The 17,621-nt window shown below is 39.5% G+C and overlaps 1 protein-coding gene across 2 annotated transcripts in view; it reads left to right on the top strand.

Moving 5' to 3' along the window:
* Nucleotides 1–8: 8 nt before the first annotated feature.
* Nucleotides 9–17,621, top strand: part of TTC13 (tetratricopeptide repeat domain 13) — a 40,489-nt gene continuing 22,876 nt past the window's right edge. For both annotated transcript variants that reach the window (XM_075089533.1, XM_075089532.1), the window contains exons 1-9: nucleotides 9–272; nucleotides 3,674–3,768; nucleotides 7,244–7,319; nucleotides 10,040–10,110; nucleotides 11,695–11,760; nucleotides 13,244–13,336; nucleotides 14,445–14,561; nucleotides 15,319–15,429; nucleotides 17,008–17,090. In XM_075089533.1, coding sequence (XP_074945634.1) covers nucleotides 53–272; nucleotides 3,674–3,768; nucleotides 7,244–7,319; nucleotides 10,040–10,110; nucleotides 11,695–11,760; nucleotides 13,244–13,336; nucleotides 14,445–14,561; nucleotides 15,319–15,429; nucleotides 17,008–17,090 — 932 coding nt within the window. In that variant the 5' untranslated portion in view covers nucleotides 9–52. The remainder of the gene's footprint in view (nucleotides 273–3,673; nucleotides 3,769–7,243; nucleotides 7,320–10,039; nucleotides 10,111–11,694; nucleotides 11,761–13,243; nucleotides 13,337–14,444; nucleotides 14,562–15,318; nucleotides 15,430–17,007; nucleotides 17,091–17,621) is intronic.

Here is a 17,621-nt window from a genome sequence, read left to right as displayed (position 1 = left end):
GGCGGGGCGGCGGGGACGCCTTCTGCGCCCCGGCCCGGGGGGAGCGGTGCGCATGCGCCCTGGGAAGATGGCACCTGCCGGCGGCCGCGGGCCCGTGAGGGGGCTGTGGGTGCCGCTGGCCGTGCTCGCTCTGGCCCGGGCGGCGCTGGCCTTGACCGAGCAGTACCCGGCCTTGTCCCTCCTAAAGCAGGAGTTGCACCGGCAGCGGCGGGGCCCGGCGGGGGGCTGCGCCTCGACGGGGGAGTGGGGAGAGCAGTACTCGGCCGAGTGCGGTGAGTCGGCGGGGCGCTGTCATGGTCGCCGCCACCAGCCCCGGTGCCGGGGCGGGGGGGGGCCTGTTAGCACGGCGGGGCCCGGCCGGCCCTGCGAAGCCCTGAGGCCGAGGGCAGTGGCTGGGGTCTTGGGGGCGGCGGCCTGGCCTCGCCTCACACGGAGGCGCCGGGGGGACGGGAGGGCTGTGCGCCTCGCTGCTGTTCAGCTGACTCATACCGAGGCGTCCTGTGTGTGAGGCGCCGCGTCCCCGCGTAGCGCTGTGCCGCCCCGCCGTGCGGGGCCGAGGCTGCGGCGCTGAGGGGCGGGGGAGCTCCCTCCGCCTGAAGGGGCAAGCCGCAGGGCCTGCCCTACCGCCCGGGGGGCTCCTTCGCCCCCCTCGCCAGCCTGCCAAGCCGAGCTGCCGGGCTCTGCGTGCTGTTTTATCCCTGCGCTCCGCAGTGCGCGAACACGCCAGCCCCTTGTGCTCCTATTACCGAGTCGAATGGGGCCCGATTCATTTTCAGCCACAGGGGTATATATTTTGCTGGTGAACTGGAGCGCCGAGTTCAGGTAGCAGATCTGGTCTTTTTCAGGTTAACCGACAGCTTGTGATACAGGCGCAGTTAAAACTATTTTTACGTGCTTAAATATCTGTTGTATCAGGATCATGTGCCTGAAGCAATATATCAGGATCTTTGATCATGAGCCCAGTGTGAATTTGCTGTACAGAAATGCCAATCTGAATCACAATGTTTGTGTAATACAGATGAAGAAAAAGGTTTTAGCAGTTCAACGCAACATAGACACTCTGTTATTTATGTGAGAGTAACCAGAGGTGTGTCATGACTGCTTAGCTATCTGCAGGGCTTTAGTTTTTTCTCCCCTTATTTCATAAAGTCTGTGCTCATATCAGCAATTGCTGTGGTCGCTAAGGACAATATACAGCTACAGTAATTTATTCAAAATTACAAACTTCCTGGAAATACCTTGTAATGAGTTTTCTACATGTGCATTTTTTTCCCCTCTGTATGTGTGCTCTTGCCATCACAGCTTAAAATTCTTTGTTTTGTTTATATCATCTGTGTTAAGTAGGTATTTTACATCATCTGCTTTTTTTTTTTTTTTTCACCCGGGGTGGGCTGGGGGGAGGGTGGTTACAGTGGCTGGGAACCATAGTACATAACTTTCACAATCTAATTCAGTATTTATCTCAGGTGACCATTGCTCTAAATCATTCAACTTAAGCATAAAACCAAAAAGGCTTTCACCCAGTGCTGAGATAAAATTTGTACACCATAACAAGTTAATGAATGGCAAAGCATTTGATTGCATCTCTTCTGTTACTAACACATGAACGATTGATTCGGGATACTCCTTCAGAGCTGTGTCTGGAAGATTATATGATGATTTAATGATGGATGTTGTTTTTAAAAGACCAGGACTGATAAAAGGAATTCTGCTTAAATCATCAGATACTTTGCATACAGTGATAATAAGGTAGCCCTTAGTTACAGAACAGCATACTTACCCTGAAATAGCTGTATACCATTTCACTCCTTGCTATTTAAATCCTGTGGCTAAATAAATTGCCAGTTGAAAATTTCCCTTAAGCTCTCAGTCTTTGTTTTAGTACAACTTCCCCAGAAGCTGAGAATCTTTTTATCTCAAATAGCTTCTCTTTTAGCCTACTACAAGGTCCAGGGTAATTTGGTTGGTGTTTCTGCTTTTTCATAAAGTTGTTAATGAGGCAGTGTGGCACAGATTTGATTGTATCTAACTTGCAGACAAGGGCAGATCCGTTCTTCCCTATGAGTAAAGCAGTTGGTTGCCCAAAGAGTTGCAAGATTTGAAGGGTCTTTTCCCCTATAGCTTGTAACAGGCTGTTCTTATTCCTTGCGACTTTATTAAAAAATTTCTTCAATAAATTCTTGCTGTTATGCAGAAAATTATTCTGGAGGTAGGCCATGCCTGTACTTCTTTGTTTTGGTTTGTGGAGTAAAAATTGCTCAGTGAGATCACAGTGATGGCTCTTAACTATCACTGATTTGTGAGCACCAACACAGAACAAATAATATGTTAATAATGCTGCTGTAGCACAGGAGGGTTTGGCCAACATGAACGACAGGCAGTGTTGAAACCTGTTACTGGCAATGCTTCTTCTGGAAACTCTGGGTGTTGAGCCACTGTTCTTACAGGACTTTGACTTTAAACTTTGACCTTCTGCTTTTCACCGCTCTTGTTTCTGTTGTAAAACTGCTCCCACCAGTTATCATTTATGGCTCAACTTAGTTCCAAGTTTCTATTTACAAGAAATGATTTTAGATGCTATATTGAATTCTCTTTATAAGATGACTATTTCTTTTTCTCTTTTAGCACTGTACTTGTGAGAAATAGGGAGTTGACTAACTGCAACCCCTGTGTAATCAAAGTATAAGAAAAGCAATGCCTGTAAAGTGAATTAGAACCATACACTGCTCCCAGCCTTTCAAACTTAGCATCAAGCTTGTATTTACAAACAATAGGGGAGATGATAAAATTTGGTATTTGTGACGTGAAATCAGAGAGGTAATACTGTTCATTTGCTTTTTCTTGTTTACCCTTGAAATATTTCAAGGTAATAGAAGCTTTAAGATCTGAAGATTTAAAAGCTAACAATTCTGTTGGGTTAAAGCACCATATAAGTGAAGTAGTGACTTCTATGGTATATCAGTCTAGGGGGTTTTGTTCCTTGTTGTTTAGTTGTTTGTTTCCTTTGTTAAACTTTTTCTCTGCTATGGCAACAAGCTGTGTTTGACTTTTCATAGATTTGAATTGATCATCTTCTTTTTGTAATGCCCTACTTAGTAATATACCTGTGAGGACCTTTGTATATGTTCAGTCAATTATAGTTTACTGTTCTGTCCGCTTTTTACTGTGTTTATACCTTTGTTTCATGCACTTCCAGCAGCAGCTCTTTCTTTACCTCTGTATGGTCCATTCCATTCATTTTCCTCTCTAGGATTGGAATGATAATTTTGTCTTTAATTTCTTGCACCAGAGAAGGGAATCATAATGCCAAATGGGGACATGCCTACCCCAAACGTTTCTCTTTTGCTTTCAGCTTCCTCCAGCTTCCTCCCTTTTTATACCCCAACCCCCTTTTTTTAGCACCTCCATTTAAATTTTTTCATGTATTTTTAGCCAAAAGCATAAGCAGAAGTAGTGATAAAACTAATTATGTAAAAGCAGTCATGTCAACTGTTGCTTCCCCAGCTGTGTGGATGTAATACTGTGTACAGGAGGCACTTCATGAAAGTTCTGCCCTGTGGAATGGCCAGTGGAGAAGCTGTTCAGAAAGAACATGAGGAAATGTGAGATGTGATAATAGAACATATATGTAACTCTTTGAATTCCTAAAGGTGTTTTCTCTCTTTTCTCCCAGATTCATCATTTTTGCACTTCCATGAGTCGGATTGTGACATAGGAGGATCTTCATCTTGTGAATCTGTGCTTTCTCTCAACACAGAAAAAATTCTGGTATGCTATCAAGAATATAATGGGCAAAACAATTTTTAATAGGTTGTTGAAGTGGTAGATCACTTTAGCTGCCTAACCAGTTAGAATGGAGTTCAGGCAAATAACTCCAAATAGAATTTTTTTAATCAGTAGGCATAGGTTCCCAAAAGGCTTCGTGTGAATGAACTCAAGTCGCTCGTGAAAGTGTGATTTAGTAGTACTTTATTGTGAGTGTCTTAGGGCTGTCAGCAGTTTCAACTAATTGAAGCTGATGTTTCCATTGAAGGCTAACCTTCATCTACATAGTCTACCAATTATTTTTTTATATTTAGGGGTGCAGGGGGTCTGGCTGAAAAAGGGAAAGGTGTGTTAGTTTTTACCCAGGTTAAGTACCTGAGGAGGTTTACTACAAAATGCTGTATGAGTAGGAGTGATAACTTGCAATCGCTACAGAAATAAGACTGTGCACAGATGATACAGTTCGTGGCTTCAGACCATATTTCACTAAATGTAATACAGGCATGGTATGTGGAGGATATTCTAACAAAAGAAGAGTACCTCTTAGTAGAGACTTAGTCGTGGTTTAACCTGGCAGGCGGCTAAACATCACACGGCCGTTCACTCGCTCCCCCTGCAGTGGGATGGGAGAGAGAATTGGAAAAAAGGTAAAACTCATGGGTTGAGATAAAGACAGTTTAGTAAGACAGGAAAGGAAGCAAAATTAATACTAATGATAGAAGAATATACAAAACAAGTGATGCACAGTGCAGTTGCTCACCACCTGCTGACCAATGCCCGGCCAGATCCCAAGGAGTGGCCCCGCCCCAGCCAACCTCCTCAGTTTTTTGCTCAGCATGATGTCATACGGTGTGGAATATCCCTTTGGCCAGTGTGGGACGGCTGTCCCGGCTGCGCCCCAGCCCGGCTTGTTGTGCACCCCCAGCCCCCTCGCTGGCAGGGCAGCGTGAGAAGCAGAAAAGTCCTTGACTTGGTGTAAGCACTGCTCAGCAACAACTAAAACATCCCTGCGTTACCAATATTATTCTCATCCTAAATCCGAAACACAGCACTGTACCAGCTACTAGGAAGGAAATTACTGCTACCCCACTGAAACCAGGACAGACTTCGAGAGGATTATTTTGGAATTTGGGTTTTCTTGCAACGCTACTGTTAACCTATTGATACTGGACAAATACAATCTTCAGTCTACATCAGAACACAGGTTTGATGTTTCTTCTTCAGTCCAGTAGAGTCACAGATAGTGAAAATCTTCAAATAATTCCCATGTGAATATACAAAGAAGCCCTGGGAAATTAGTGTAGAAATTATTGGCTATGGGGGAACGTGAAAACAATATTCTCATTCAAAGCAGCTTCTCCAAAGGTGGCATTTGGAAATAAAGCTACTCTACTGCAACTCTACCAAGCCAATTATTTAACTTGAATATTCTCTTCAGACATTGTTTCATCAGATATTGGTCAGATCTCGTGGCTAGTCTAGTCCAGTGGTACCAGCAATTCTTTCTAAGGCAGTGAAATGTATGTTAGTTTGTTAGAAATTTTCCTGTTTCAAAAAAAAAAAAAATTTTGAAGAGAACAACAATTCAACCTATCAGGAGCTGGTGCTGTGATGAAAATTTTTCTCTCATTTTTTGAAGGCAGAATGACTTGCAATTTTTGTCTGTAGAGGTGCAGGTTGTCTAACCTACAACTGGATTCAGAATTTGCTGAAGAAATATGAATCTCCTTCTTCCCCAGAGATTATCCTATTATTCTATGATAACAAAACAGACGAGGTAGATGAGGGCAGGAGAAGCTGTGTAGTACTTCTCTTGCTGAGTGTCACGTGCAGCTTGGTAAGTCATAGGATATTAATGTAATGCCAGATTTTTTTGGTTGTAGCTTGTTTTCCAATAACCACTGTAGAATCTTGCTGTATCTTATCGTTTATCCACAGACAAAGAAGAGTAGTCCTTTTTTGTAAATCCACCAAGGAAGAGGTTGTACTTTAGTAAAAATTATTTTTTTCTAGTATTAAGACAATTATAGAAGAATAATGTTCTGCAGAGATATTGAACACAACTTTCTGAAGGAGGTTTTCTGGAAGTTACCTGAAGGCCATTGATGATATCAAATGGTTGTGTTTGGAGGTGTGTGATTTGTAAGTAAATATCTGGTCTGCAATGCAGATTTAGCTTTCTAATTGGTACACCTGTTGAACCTTGCTCATTCTTGTGCTGTTTTTTAATGACTTTTTTCTATGCGGAAAAGAACTTTTCCATTCTGTTACTGTAGGTGCAGCAGTAGGTGGAGTAATAATTCTCAGAATGTTATAGTGTAATGTAGAGTTCATACATGATCTCTAATTTCAGTAAAAACAAGGTTTGTAAAATCCTATCCTAATCGTTCATACCTTCCAAAATACTTGAGTTTGTAGAGCAGACCAAACTTTGTTTTCATTCCTAAGATTATTAGATGGACAGGGCAGAAACAGTGCAACGGGATTTGGCCAGTTACTTATGTGCTTTGATGCAGCATTGAAATGTCTGTGTCATGGACACAAGTAATGAGGCTACTTTTGATTGAACAAGCTAAAAAAAGCAGAAGGGAGGAGAACGAAGTGCAGTCCTCTCAGTAGAGGAAATGATGAGTGAAACATGTCCTCTAAAGTTTAAGGTGTTTAACTGTCTTCTCCAAAGTTAAAGATACGTGCTGTTAAACTGAAACGAAGAGAACTGAGCAGTGAGAGGTTATTTTTTCCCCTTCTTGCTTCTTAAAACAGTTTGGAGGGCCTATTAAATGTGTATTTTGTATTTTTGTGAAACAAACTGCTCTGGTAGGGTTACAGCTGTCTATGGAAAATACTTGTGAAAATGAGCAGAGTGTTTCTGTATTTCTGAGGGCCTGTCTCTGGTGGTATTGGTGTCTGTAGGCGCATTATTTGGGGAACAAAAATCGTAGATGACGCTACAATTGGCTGAACAAAGTCTGTAACTGACAGGAAGTTATTGTCAAAAGGACTTAATATGGCACTATTAAGTTAAACTTGTCTTTATTGCTGGAGCAATATTCTTTTCAGTGTTTCATTTTCAGTGTTTTACTCTGATGTAATACCCTTCCCTTTGCAGGAGACAAAGGAATGATGAATGGGGTAGAGTATAAGCTTTCCTATGAAGTCGCATATGTCTTAGAAAGACTTCCAAAACTTCCTGTTAAGTAGATGCAATACAGAAACATCAGCCACTGGTAAAACGCTGACAATTTCCTTTCCTCTGGAACATTCGGTTAGTGTTATGTTAGAGAGGATAACAGCAGCCCTGACTGAAGAGCAGTTTTTCTCCCTGTGAGACTAGGAATGAATTTGTTTTCAGTTATCTTAAAGCAATCACATTAGTCTTAACTTTTTGATTTGAGGCGTTCTCTTAAGGATTTAAGACACAGCTTTTCTATTAAATACTGTTGTTTGCTGAACACTTAAAAAACATGATGTTTTACAGAGTCAAGCGAAGTTGCTTGCAGAGCAAAAACGATTTCCATTTGCTACTGATAATGACAACACAAATGAAGAATTGGGTAAGATGCCTTATATAAGGTTTGTGCAGGTGAATTACGTGCTAATTATTAGCACTTTATGTTTTGAAACTAAACTGATGATTCCTTAGTGATGCATTAATTTTAAAGTGATCCTAATAAGCCTGGAAATACAGTGAGTGTTCTCTGATCATACAAAGAAAACAAGTATCTCTCTTCCTAAAAATCTTTTCTGCTTTGCTCACTAGAAATCTTCACCGTGTCTCCTTAAGCAGGTGTTCAAAAAGCATTTTGATTAAATCCTGTTAAACAGTTTCAGCTACTTCCTGTTCATCAACTCTTACAGGCAGCAGGAAGGCTTTCTGAATTATGTCCTTATACAGGCTGCTACCTGATGTTTTTGCAAAGCATACTCAGAAAATGGAGGCATTTCAAATAAGGCAACAGGAGATACTTTTCTCAAAGGACTGGAGGAAGGAATTGCACTGCTTCTCCAAACTGGTATACTCTATAGGAAGCAGAGGTAGTGTGAGGCAGCAAAGAGATTGTTGAGGATGTATATCAGGGAAGGCAGCAGACTGTCATTTATGTAAGAGCAAAGGGAGTCTTTACTCATAAGTTGTCTAATGAAATCACAACAATTCAGTATTTTGTTGACATAATTTCTGCCTTCAGGGATTTATCCAGGAAAATTTGGGGCCTTTAATCTCTTTTCATATTCCTAGCATATCTAACCGTGTTCATAGAATCCTGCAGGTAATACCAAACTTCCATCCAGCAGAAAATATTTTACGCTTTTAGTATCTGCTCTGTAGACTTGGAAGACTGTGCCAGAAGGTCCTTATCCTCATGTTTGGCCTGTAGGCTAGCACCTACTTACGCACTCAAGCATGTCGTGGCGTGAGGAGCCTGGGTCCTTTTTGTTTGTGTGTGTAACTTTTAACTGTTCTGAGGAAAAGTAGTGTGAAATCTATGGGCCATTCTGAAGCGGTGTTGGTACCCAAATACTTAGGCTAATGGACCATTGTTAACCCTTAGATTTTTCATAATAAAGTAATTATTTTTATTTTTGTAGTATTTAATTAAAGGTGAAAAGATTAATCAAAGAGATAACATTTTAAATGAAATTTTTAAAAGGTAACATTTAAGCTGATACTGTGTCAGCTACTAGCTGCCAGTCAGTTGTTTTACAGACATAGTCTACAACCTCCTGCGTTTGCCAAGAGTCTTGGATAAACAAAATAAGCTCATTATCAACAAGACAATGAGTCTTCATTATCTTGCTTCCTCCACTTTTTTTCTTAATACTATCATGCTTGAGTTGATTTTATTTTATGTGCCAGCTGTTCTGTGTTCTGGGATTGGAACCATAAAGATGATATTAAGAACTGTGTAGTCTTGTAGGGGAATGAAATGTCAAAAACTCAAGAGCCCTTCAACCTGTCCTTCACTGCCAGTTTTCTTTCCTTCTTTGGCAATGCTATGTATCTGTACCAAGTGAAGTGTTTTAAGTATTGAAGGGAAAGCTTATATTGCACACAAGTATTTTCTTCTGCATAAAAGAAATGCTCTAAGAATGAGGCAAACTCTGGATTAAATAAATTTCTTATTTCTCTTTCATTTAACTTTTTTCCTCCTTGAATGAACAGTGCTTAGCAACACTGCCAAAAAACAATGTGGCTCTGCCTGCATGAAAGATAAGTGTCTGTGTCCTATTAAAAATATCTTTGTTCTAACTGGCTTACTTTTCTCTTCTCATGTTTGAGTAAATAATTAAGGCACCTCTTCCATTCTGTTTGGGTGACTGCTAAAACTCATTAGGTGTATGGGGAGAGGTGAATTCCTGCTCTTAGTTCCACTGTCAGCCGTTTGTGCAAACTGCCTGGGGAAAAGTTGTACTTAAACTTTCATAGCTGTGGCCTGCAACATACTTGGGTTTTGTGGGAGGTATAGAGAGACCTTAGTCCAGAGTTAAGAACTGTGAGAGATTGTTTCATTTTGCGTGATTTAATCTTAAGATATTCAGCTGTCTGAACTGAACTTCGGTCTTGCAAGCACAACCACAGCTTTCCAGTCTTGTGACTTCACTGTATTTTTATATCTTGTGGAGAGTACAGGAACATGTTTCTAAAACAGTGGCCTGTTTCTTTTTCAAACACTTGGCTTGTATTCCAAAGCAGGGGGCTATGCAAGAACTTCCAAGTTTCTCATAGGTTTAACATGGGTAAAGACTGCAGTTCTTCAATCTCATTTTTATAAATAATGGAATCACTATAGTTGAGGTTTTTCTAGATATTCAGATGAAGGAAGAACTTATTGTGAGCAAGGGAAGTTTAGCAAAATGTGTACCAATGAGTGCGGTCAGATGCTCTGTAATGGAATTGTCAAAAAAAAAAAAGTTAGTATTAGCCAGGCTTGCTTATGATTGAGAGAGCATCTAGGGTTACTAAATGGGATCATGGTCCTAAGTACTTCAGAAGCAAACATGGACCCTTTCCTGAACAACTTGTAAAACGGAGAGAAAAATCCCTAAACAAACCACAAAACTCAAAACCAATTCCGATGAGTGTGGTATGAATTCAATATTTAACGAATGCTAGGTAACGGTTGAGCGAAGTCATTTCAGTGGCAGTTCAGAAATCGTTTGACTACTTAAATCGTCAGTGCAGCGCAGGAACTTACATTTTACAATTTGGTTTTATTTAATATATTAAAACAGTAAAAAACATCTGATTTTTTTTACATTTGTAATTTTTTCTCAGCGATTGCTTATGTGTTGATTGGCAACGGCTTGTATGATGAAGCCATACGACATTTTTCAACAATGCTGCAGGTAAGTTTTCTGTTTCGACCCCTAAAAAGTCACTTTATGAAATCATCCATTACAACATATGGCTTTTACTAAAACAAAGATTCAGTTAAGGATTTTAAAATGAGAGTAATTATTCTATTATTTGTTCATTTTTTTCCATCCAGACATAAGCATACTCTTAAATCTGATGGTTCAATGTCTTGGTTATTTGATATTTTTCTCATCTGTAGGAATAAACTTTTTATGACACTTTGACAAAAAAAAAAAAAAGCATCTTCAGAAACCTGACCTGTGCAGAATTCAGGTTGCTTTAATTGCCCTCTTAATGTGTAGGCTGAGATATTTTAATGTGGATTTTTTGGAGTGACAGTTAGTGTATTGCCAGTGACATCCAAAAAAAACCTGACAGAGATCCCTTATTGCTAGTGGCAAGTACCGCGTCGCTTTCGTGATGGTAAATGATTTTGTATCCTGGGTTTATCCTTCTTCAGTGGTATGCATATGATGAGTTTAATGTATAAGTAGAACTTCAACATTTATTTTTTTCTGACCAAGGCAAAAAATTTGGAATATTCTTCTATGGAGTAGAAGGTAGCCACTTTAAAACAAAACCAACCCAACAGTTTAAAAGCTGCACCTAAGCTGATTTCAGAAGACTGTATTTTTATGGCTGGAACCTGGGACTACCAGAAACATGGACCTGCTTTTTGATCCAAACTGGTTGTAGTAGACAAATGCAAGCTGAAAGTAATACTGCAAATCCTAGCATGTATTTTTTTTTTACACTCACATATCATATGACTCGTACTTAAATCGAGTGAAAGTGCGGCAATTTAATGGAATTATTCCAGGGAATTTATCAGAGGACCAGAATGGTTTTTTGTGGTTTTTTTTTTTGGTTGTTTGTTTTAGAAGTTTAGTGATCTCTGTCTTTGATTTCGTTTTAATGTGATGATGAATTTTTTTTTTTTTACCCTACTGAGAAATTCTGCTTCAAAACCCATTAGACTTACATAATGTTTCCTGCCTTTTCTTTATTAAGAAGAGAACTTAACCTAAGTGCCTGAGTTGGAAAGCCAGACACTTAAATCTAACCCAAGGAAGATTTGTTTGAATTTTGCAGAACTATTTTAATTCTTAAATTTAAATTACAAACAAAACAAGCTTTGAATGGCTGAATTTTATTTGTTTATTATCACTTCAGTGACATTAGACAAAAGAAGTCATATAATTACCAATAAGGTTACAAGTAATGAAATTTGGAGAACAGACTATACTAATGTGTACATAGCTTCTGATAGGTGGTCTCTGACACGATAACTGCACTCTGTTTAGCCCATTTTCCAGACAAACACTCCAGAACAATTCCAGTAAATTGAATTGGAAGTTGGGAGCCTGTGAAAGTATGGGCTGTTATACAGTTTCTTTGCCTGGCAACTGTGATTGTTCATTACTTACTACTTAAGATCAGCAAGAATTAAATACGTATTGAAGAAATATACCTCTTTTTAAAACAAACAAACAAACCACCCAACAAAAAAAACCCAAACCAAAAATAAACCAAACCCCACAACTATGGATTGTATTCCTTTTTAATCTTAACAGGAAGAACCAGAGCTGGTTAGTGCAATTTACGGACGGGGGATAGCATATGGAAAAAAAGGACTACATGTGAGTAGATCATTAATTAAATTAACATCTGACTGAATTATTTGAAACCAAAATATAAGAAGGCCTGTAACAGGAGGAGCTAGGCTGATGAGAACTTGCTAGGTATATCCCAAAGGGACATTACAAAGTCTTTGTGCTCTCTTATAATGATGTGTCCATCCCTTGGTAGATTCTCTGTAACAGAGGGATCTAGCGGATCATACTGCTCAAGCCATGTGTACATTTGCTTTGTGAGCCTGTGGAAGTAAAGCAGCATGGAGCAAGGGTGCCAGAGGAGAATATAGGCACAACTGTGAGTGGTGGAGAGTAAGGCTGGGAGCCTTAGCAGCTTGAAAGAATTATCTAATAAGATAACAGGCAGCATCTTGCCTGTGGGAGGCAGATTTATCAAGTCCCACTGAATTTGTCTCCCCAGCTAATCTGTATTTGGAAATCACACAGTTTATCGCAACTTGGAACCATCATCAACTCTTGCAATCCAGTAGGCTTTATATTACCTCTTGATCGCCTATGCCTCTTGATAACGTATACTACCTTGAATTTGTTAAAAAAAATTCAAAGTTAAATTACTTACAGTTACAGCTGACTGCTCAAATAATTTCCTGAGTAAAAATAAGTTTAAAAGTAGGCTAGAGTCCTTGTAGTTTGAGTTTGTGGCCTGTTGAGTCATGATTGAATGGTTGCTGGAATTCTGGGAGAAAGAATAGTTGAATAACTCCTTGAAAATTTCCGTTGTGCAGAATATTGAATGCTTTAGTGGTGCTGATGGGAGCTTGAAGTCCCCCATATTTGCATGTTTTTAACACCAGCATGAGTTTGTTTTCCAAGTTTGGCTAGATGTTGAGACAGCTTCACTTCATAAAAGTTTCTGTAAGTGACACATTCAAGGCACAAAGATGATGATAAGCACATGCAAGATTTCTTTGCCTTGAAAAAGAAGAAAAAGATCAATGAAGTCTAACATAGAACTTGCTGCATAACCAGTTCGGATTTTTTTTTTTTTCCAATTAAGTAGCTGCTTCCATCCTACAATTTAAAATATAAAAATTTATATAGGCCAGATGCTGGTGGCATCAACCCATTCACCAGAACTGCTTGGATTAAGTTACAGACGGGAATGATGAAACCAGTGGAGGTGAGAGTATGCATGTGTGTTGGAGTCCACATGAGAGCTTGAGCCAGCTTCACTGCCAAGAAAGGTGCCTATGGAGCTGTAAATCTAATGTTTATTCAGAGTTGTATTAATAATCAGAGGTATGGCACGAAGATAATGTGTATGAGCAAAGTTTATTTTTCTTATTGATAGCAGGTAGGAGTGTGTTCAGCTACTTGTAGAATACTGAATCTTAATATAATGAGCAAAGGTGTGAAGGGCTTGTAATATAACCCGATACGGCTTCAGAAACTTCGCCAATCTAGTTGTCCTTCGGAGTATATTACTCCATGCACAGTTGTTTACCATGTTTATTTTTCTCTTTTTCAGGATATGAAAAATGCTGAACTTGCTCTGTTTGAGCTCAGTAGGGTGATTAGTCTAGAACCAGATCACCCCGAAGTATTTGAACAGCGAGCAGAAGTGAGCATTTTTTTGCCTCTTTTCAGATTTTTGGAGAAGTTGCAATTATATGTTGTCCTCAAGTATTTATTCACTGATTTAATGACTAAAGCTCTTATCTGTGTTTTTCTGTGAAAATCCCTCCTTTCTTTTAAAATATATATATTTGCTCTCAAGCACTGTCATCTGTGGAATGTTTATTTTTAAAATGAAACATATGCTATATGGAGTTACTATAGCCAATAGACTAGCATATATTATGTTTAAGTCTTTAGGTTTTGACATACTAGATAGCAAGATAGTTGGTTTGGTTGTTTTTTTTTTTTAATATAATGACTCAAAATACCACTTGAACCTTACAGTTTGCACTTAGTGTCACCTTAGTAAATTGATTGTTAGGACTAGTTGGTAAAATGCCAAACTTGTAAAAAATGAGGTTTTAATCAAATGTTTTGGTCTTATATTCGTGCATGTAAGTTAAATGTCATTCAGATGCACAGATACTTTTCACTTTGAAAATCATGTTTTGTTTTGCCAATTAAATTACAGAAAATGGGTTTCAGGAAGCAGCTTTGTAGGCAAATCAAAAGCATAGATATTAAAATCAGTGTACTATATAATAACTGCCATAATATGAGATTGTAATTCACAGTTTTCATGTTTTTAATGATTTGTTAATACATTTGTTGATAATCGTGATCTAAAAATGTGAACAGCATTCAAATGATTGCAAAATAAACCATTTTTTTCATTGGGAATATTTTGTCAATATAAAAAGGTTTATGAGAATACTTCGATTACATTTCCAGTTGATTGTGTTGAAATAACTTGAAGTAGAGTGTTTTGCTTTGGCTGACTTGTTTTTATTTGGAATACTAGCTTTCTGCAAATGTTTTGGTGATGTTCATGTACACTGATACTTTTCTGGAGAAAAATACTTCCAGACTTTCCCTTTGATAGGGGTTTAAAAGCAATAAGTACTGAAATTTTTAGTAGAACTTTCCAGCCTGTTCTAGCAAATACCGTTAATCTGTTAGATCTGAACATGAAAAAGAATACTCTTCATATTTCTAAAACAAATTTATTCAGCCTGTTTGTTCTAAGCTATGTTTTTGTTCTATACTCTTAGATATTGTCCCCACTAGGACGAATCAGTGAAGCATTATCTGATCTCACCAAAGCTATTCAGCTACAGCCATCAGCACGGCTCTACCGGCACAGAGGTACCCTTTACTTCATATCCGAGGTTAGTGGATTTGGGGGATTGATTAGTTTCGGTTGTGTGGATGTTGTTGATTATCTTCTTGTTGCTTATGCCAGTTGTTACTTTTTTTCAAGAGCTTCTTTCCTATTTAAATTAACAAACAAAATGGCAACAAAAGCCCCCATTTTCCTGTAGTTGACTTCGTGACAGTTCAGAGGTATTCTTCAAGTATTTAATCTGTGTATCTATTTAATGCAGAGAATCAGAGGGCAAGTACCTTGCAAGTACATCCCAGATTGTTTTGTGTGTTTGAGAAGTAGGATCAAGACTTTGACTTGATTTATAACCTACAGCTGCATTTAAGTAGTATTGCTAAATGCCAGTCAAAAAGGAAAACAGTTTTGGCTAAGGCAGTAACTGTCCTACACACTTAAACCCAAAAAACCCCACACCACACAACAATCAATCAAAACAAAACCCTACAAAAATGCTAACATCCTATTTTGCTATGCAATCTCTGTGTTCTTACACGTTAATGTAAAACAGGTAACTTAACTTCAAAGATTGTGTAAATACTAAATGGCTGATTTCCCACTTTATTCTTCTGATTTCACTGTTTGTTTCCAGCTATTTTTCCACCTACTTTACTAGCCCTTGCTGTAAAAGTTGCTGCTTAGCCCTGAGGCTGTCTTCATATATTAAAAAAAGTGGTGTAGGTTACTTCTATGAAAATAGAAGTGTGCATTCCTCTTTACTTGTGTGGTGTTTCCTCTGTCATCTGAAATCTGCTTTATCACAGGATTATGCAACAGCCCATGAAGACTTTCAGCACTCATTGGAACTGAACAGAAATCAGCCCATAGCTATGCTTTATAAAGGCTTAACCTTTTTTCACAGAGGACTTCTGAAGGTAAAGCTATGTTAAATAACAGTTTATGTATAAGAATACCCCCTATTTGAAGTAGAAAATAGTAGAAATATCATAGGTGTTGGCATAAGTGTTTTCTCTCACATAAGGAAGACCCTTTAAGGCGAAAGAGTGCACACAAAATGAAAAGGTGCCATTGCTGACATGTAAATACTGCTGGTCTTGCAGGATCTTGGTAAATCAATAACTGATGTGTTTATGGAGTGCTTTGAAAGTTGTTTATATTTGGTACCTCTGCTAATATCTGTGTGGTTATATTCAAAATCTCTTTCCATTAAATGGAATTCCAGCTAAATCTGTCATTATTGTAAAGAGCCTAGACAAGTGGTCTGTGCAGTGGGTGGGGAATTGGCTGACAGGCCGCACCCAAAGGGTGGTGGTAAATAGCTCTTTTTCTAACTGAAACCTGTCACTAGTGGAGTCCCCCAGGGATCGATATTGGGCCCAATGTTATTCAACATCTTTAAGTGATCTGGATAATGGGATCAAATATAGCCTGATGAAGTTTGTGGATGACACCAAATTGAGTGGGGAAGTAGACACTCCAGCAGGGAGAGCTGCTCTGCAGGGAGATCTGGATAGGCTGGAAGAGTGGGCTAACATGAACTTCATGAAGTTCAACAAGGATGAGTGTAAGGTCTTGCACCTGGGAAGACAATCCGGGAATGCAGCACAGACTGGGATCCACCTGGCTGGAGAGCAGCTCTGTGGAAAAGGACCTGGGGTCCTGGTGGGCAGGAAGCTCAGCATGAGCCAACAGTGGCTGCTGCGGCCAAGAAGGCCAACAGGATGCTGGGTTGCATCAAAAAGGGCATTGCCAGCAGAGAGAAAGAAGTCGTCATCCCGCTCTACTCAGCGCTTGTCAGGCCACACCTGGAGTGCTGTGTCCAGTTCTGGTCCCTGCTGTACAAAAAGGGTGTGGACAGGCTGGAAGGGGTCCAGAGAAGGGCCACCAAGGTTATCCAAGGCCTGGGAAGCTGCCATACGAGGATAGGCTGGGAGAGCTGGGTTTGTTCAGTCTTGAGAAAAGGAGGCTCAGAGGGGATCTCATCCTCATGTACCAGTACTTAAGGGGTAGCTACAGAGCAGATGGAGACTCCCTTTTCACAAGGAGTCCCATGGAGAGGACAAGGGGGGATGGAAACAAGTTGCTCTTGGGGAGATTCCGATTGGGCACGAGAGGGACATTTTTCACAGTGAGGTCAGTCAACCATTGGAATAATCTCCCCAGGGAAGGGGTTGACTCGGCCACATTGGACACCTTCAAGAGTCGTCTGGACAGGGTGCTGGGCCAGCTTGTCTAGTCTGGGCTCGTCCAACCTTTCTGGGAATAGATGGTCCCTGAGGTCCCTTCCAGCCTGGGATTCTGTGAATGTTGCAATATTTCATTTGTTATATGATGATTATTACTCTATATTTTTTGTAGTAAATTTATGCCTTGTTTGTTCCTTCCAAAGGTTTTGATGAATAACTGTAAATCCATGACTAGTAACTCCCGAGGGTGCTAAAATTAAATGAGCTCAGTAAGTGACAAATTTTTCTGTTGGTGTCTTTCTGTAGGAAGCCATTGAATCATTCAAAGAAGCTCTGAAGCAGAAAGCAGACTTCATAGATGCATATAAAAGTCTGGGACAAGCCTACAGGTAATTGCATTCAGAAATAGTTTTACAGTCAGTTTTCTGTCTGATTATGTTCTTTAAAATGCACTCTTTGTTTTACACGTCTGTTGCAGAACCGTGCACTATCGTATGTGTGTTTGGTAGCTCCTACAGCCAGTACGGCTATGTCAGGATAAGTTCAATATAAATACTTTCTAGGCTTGTTTTGTATTTTTTAAGCCAGTCTCCATAGTTCTTTGAGTCTACCAGACTCAACAGTTAGGTAAACAGTGGTTTTCAGTAAGATGTGTTTTATGTATGCTAAATGATTTTTAAATGATGGAGATGTTTAATGCAAACTGTTGATTAATATGCTCATTAGTTGCCATCTGATGTAACTGTGCTACTTAAATTTACAAAAAACTCACTGCATAGTACATATCATTTTATAGAACGGCTAGATGCTATATCAATTCATCTCTCACCAGAGATTTACAGTTCTGAGAATGAAGCTAATTTCCTGTTTAGTGTATTTTTAATATAGACACGTTTCTTACCTATTAATCAAATAATTAA

This window comes from Phalacrocorax aristotelis, chromosome 3 (assembly GCF_949628215.1).
Source record: "Phalacrocorax aristotelis chromosome 3, bGulAri2.1, whole genome shotgun sequence".
NCBI classification, from domain to species: Eukaryota; Metazoa; Chordata; class Aves; order Suliformes; family Phalacrocoracidae; genus Phalacrocorax; species Phalacrocorax aristotelis.
Note: the sequence above shows the minus strand (reverse complement) of the source record. Positions and strands in the feature narration are given on the sequence as shown.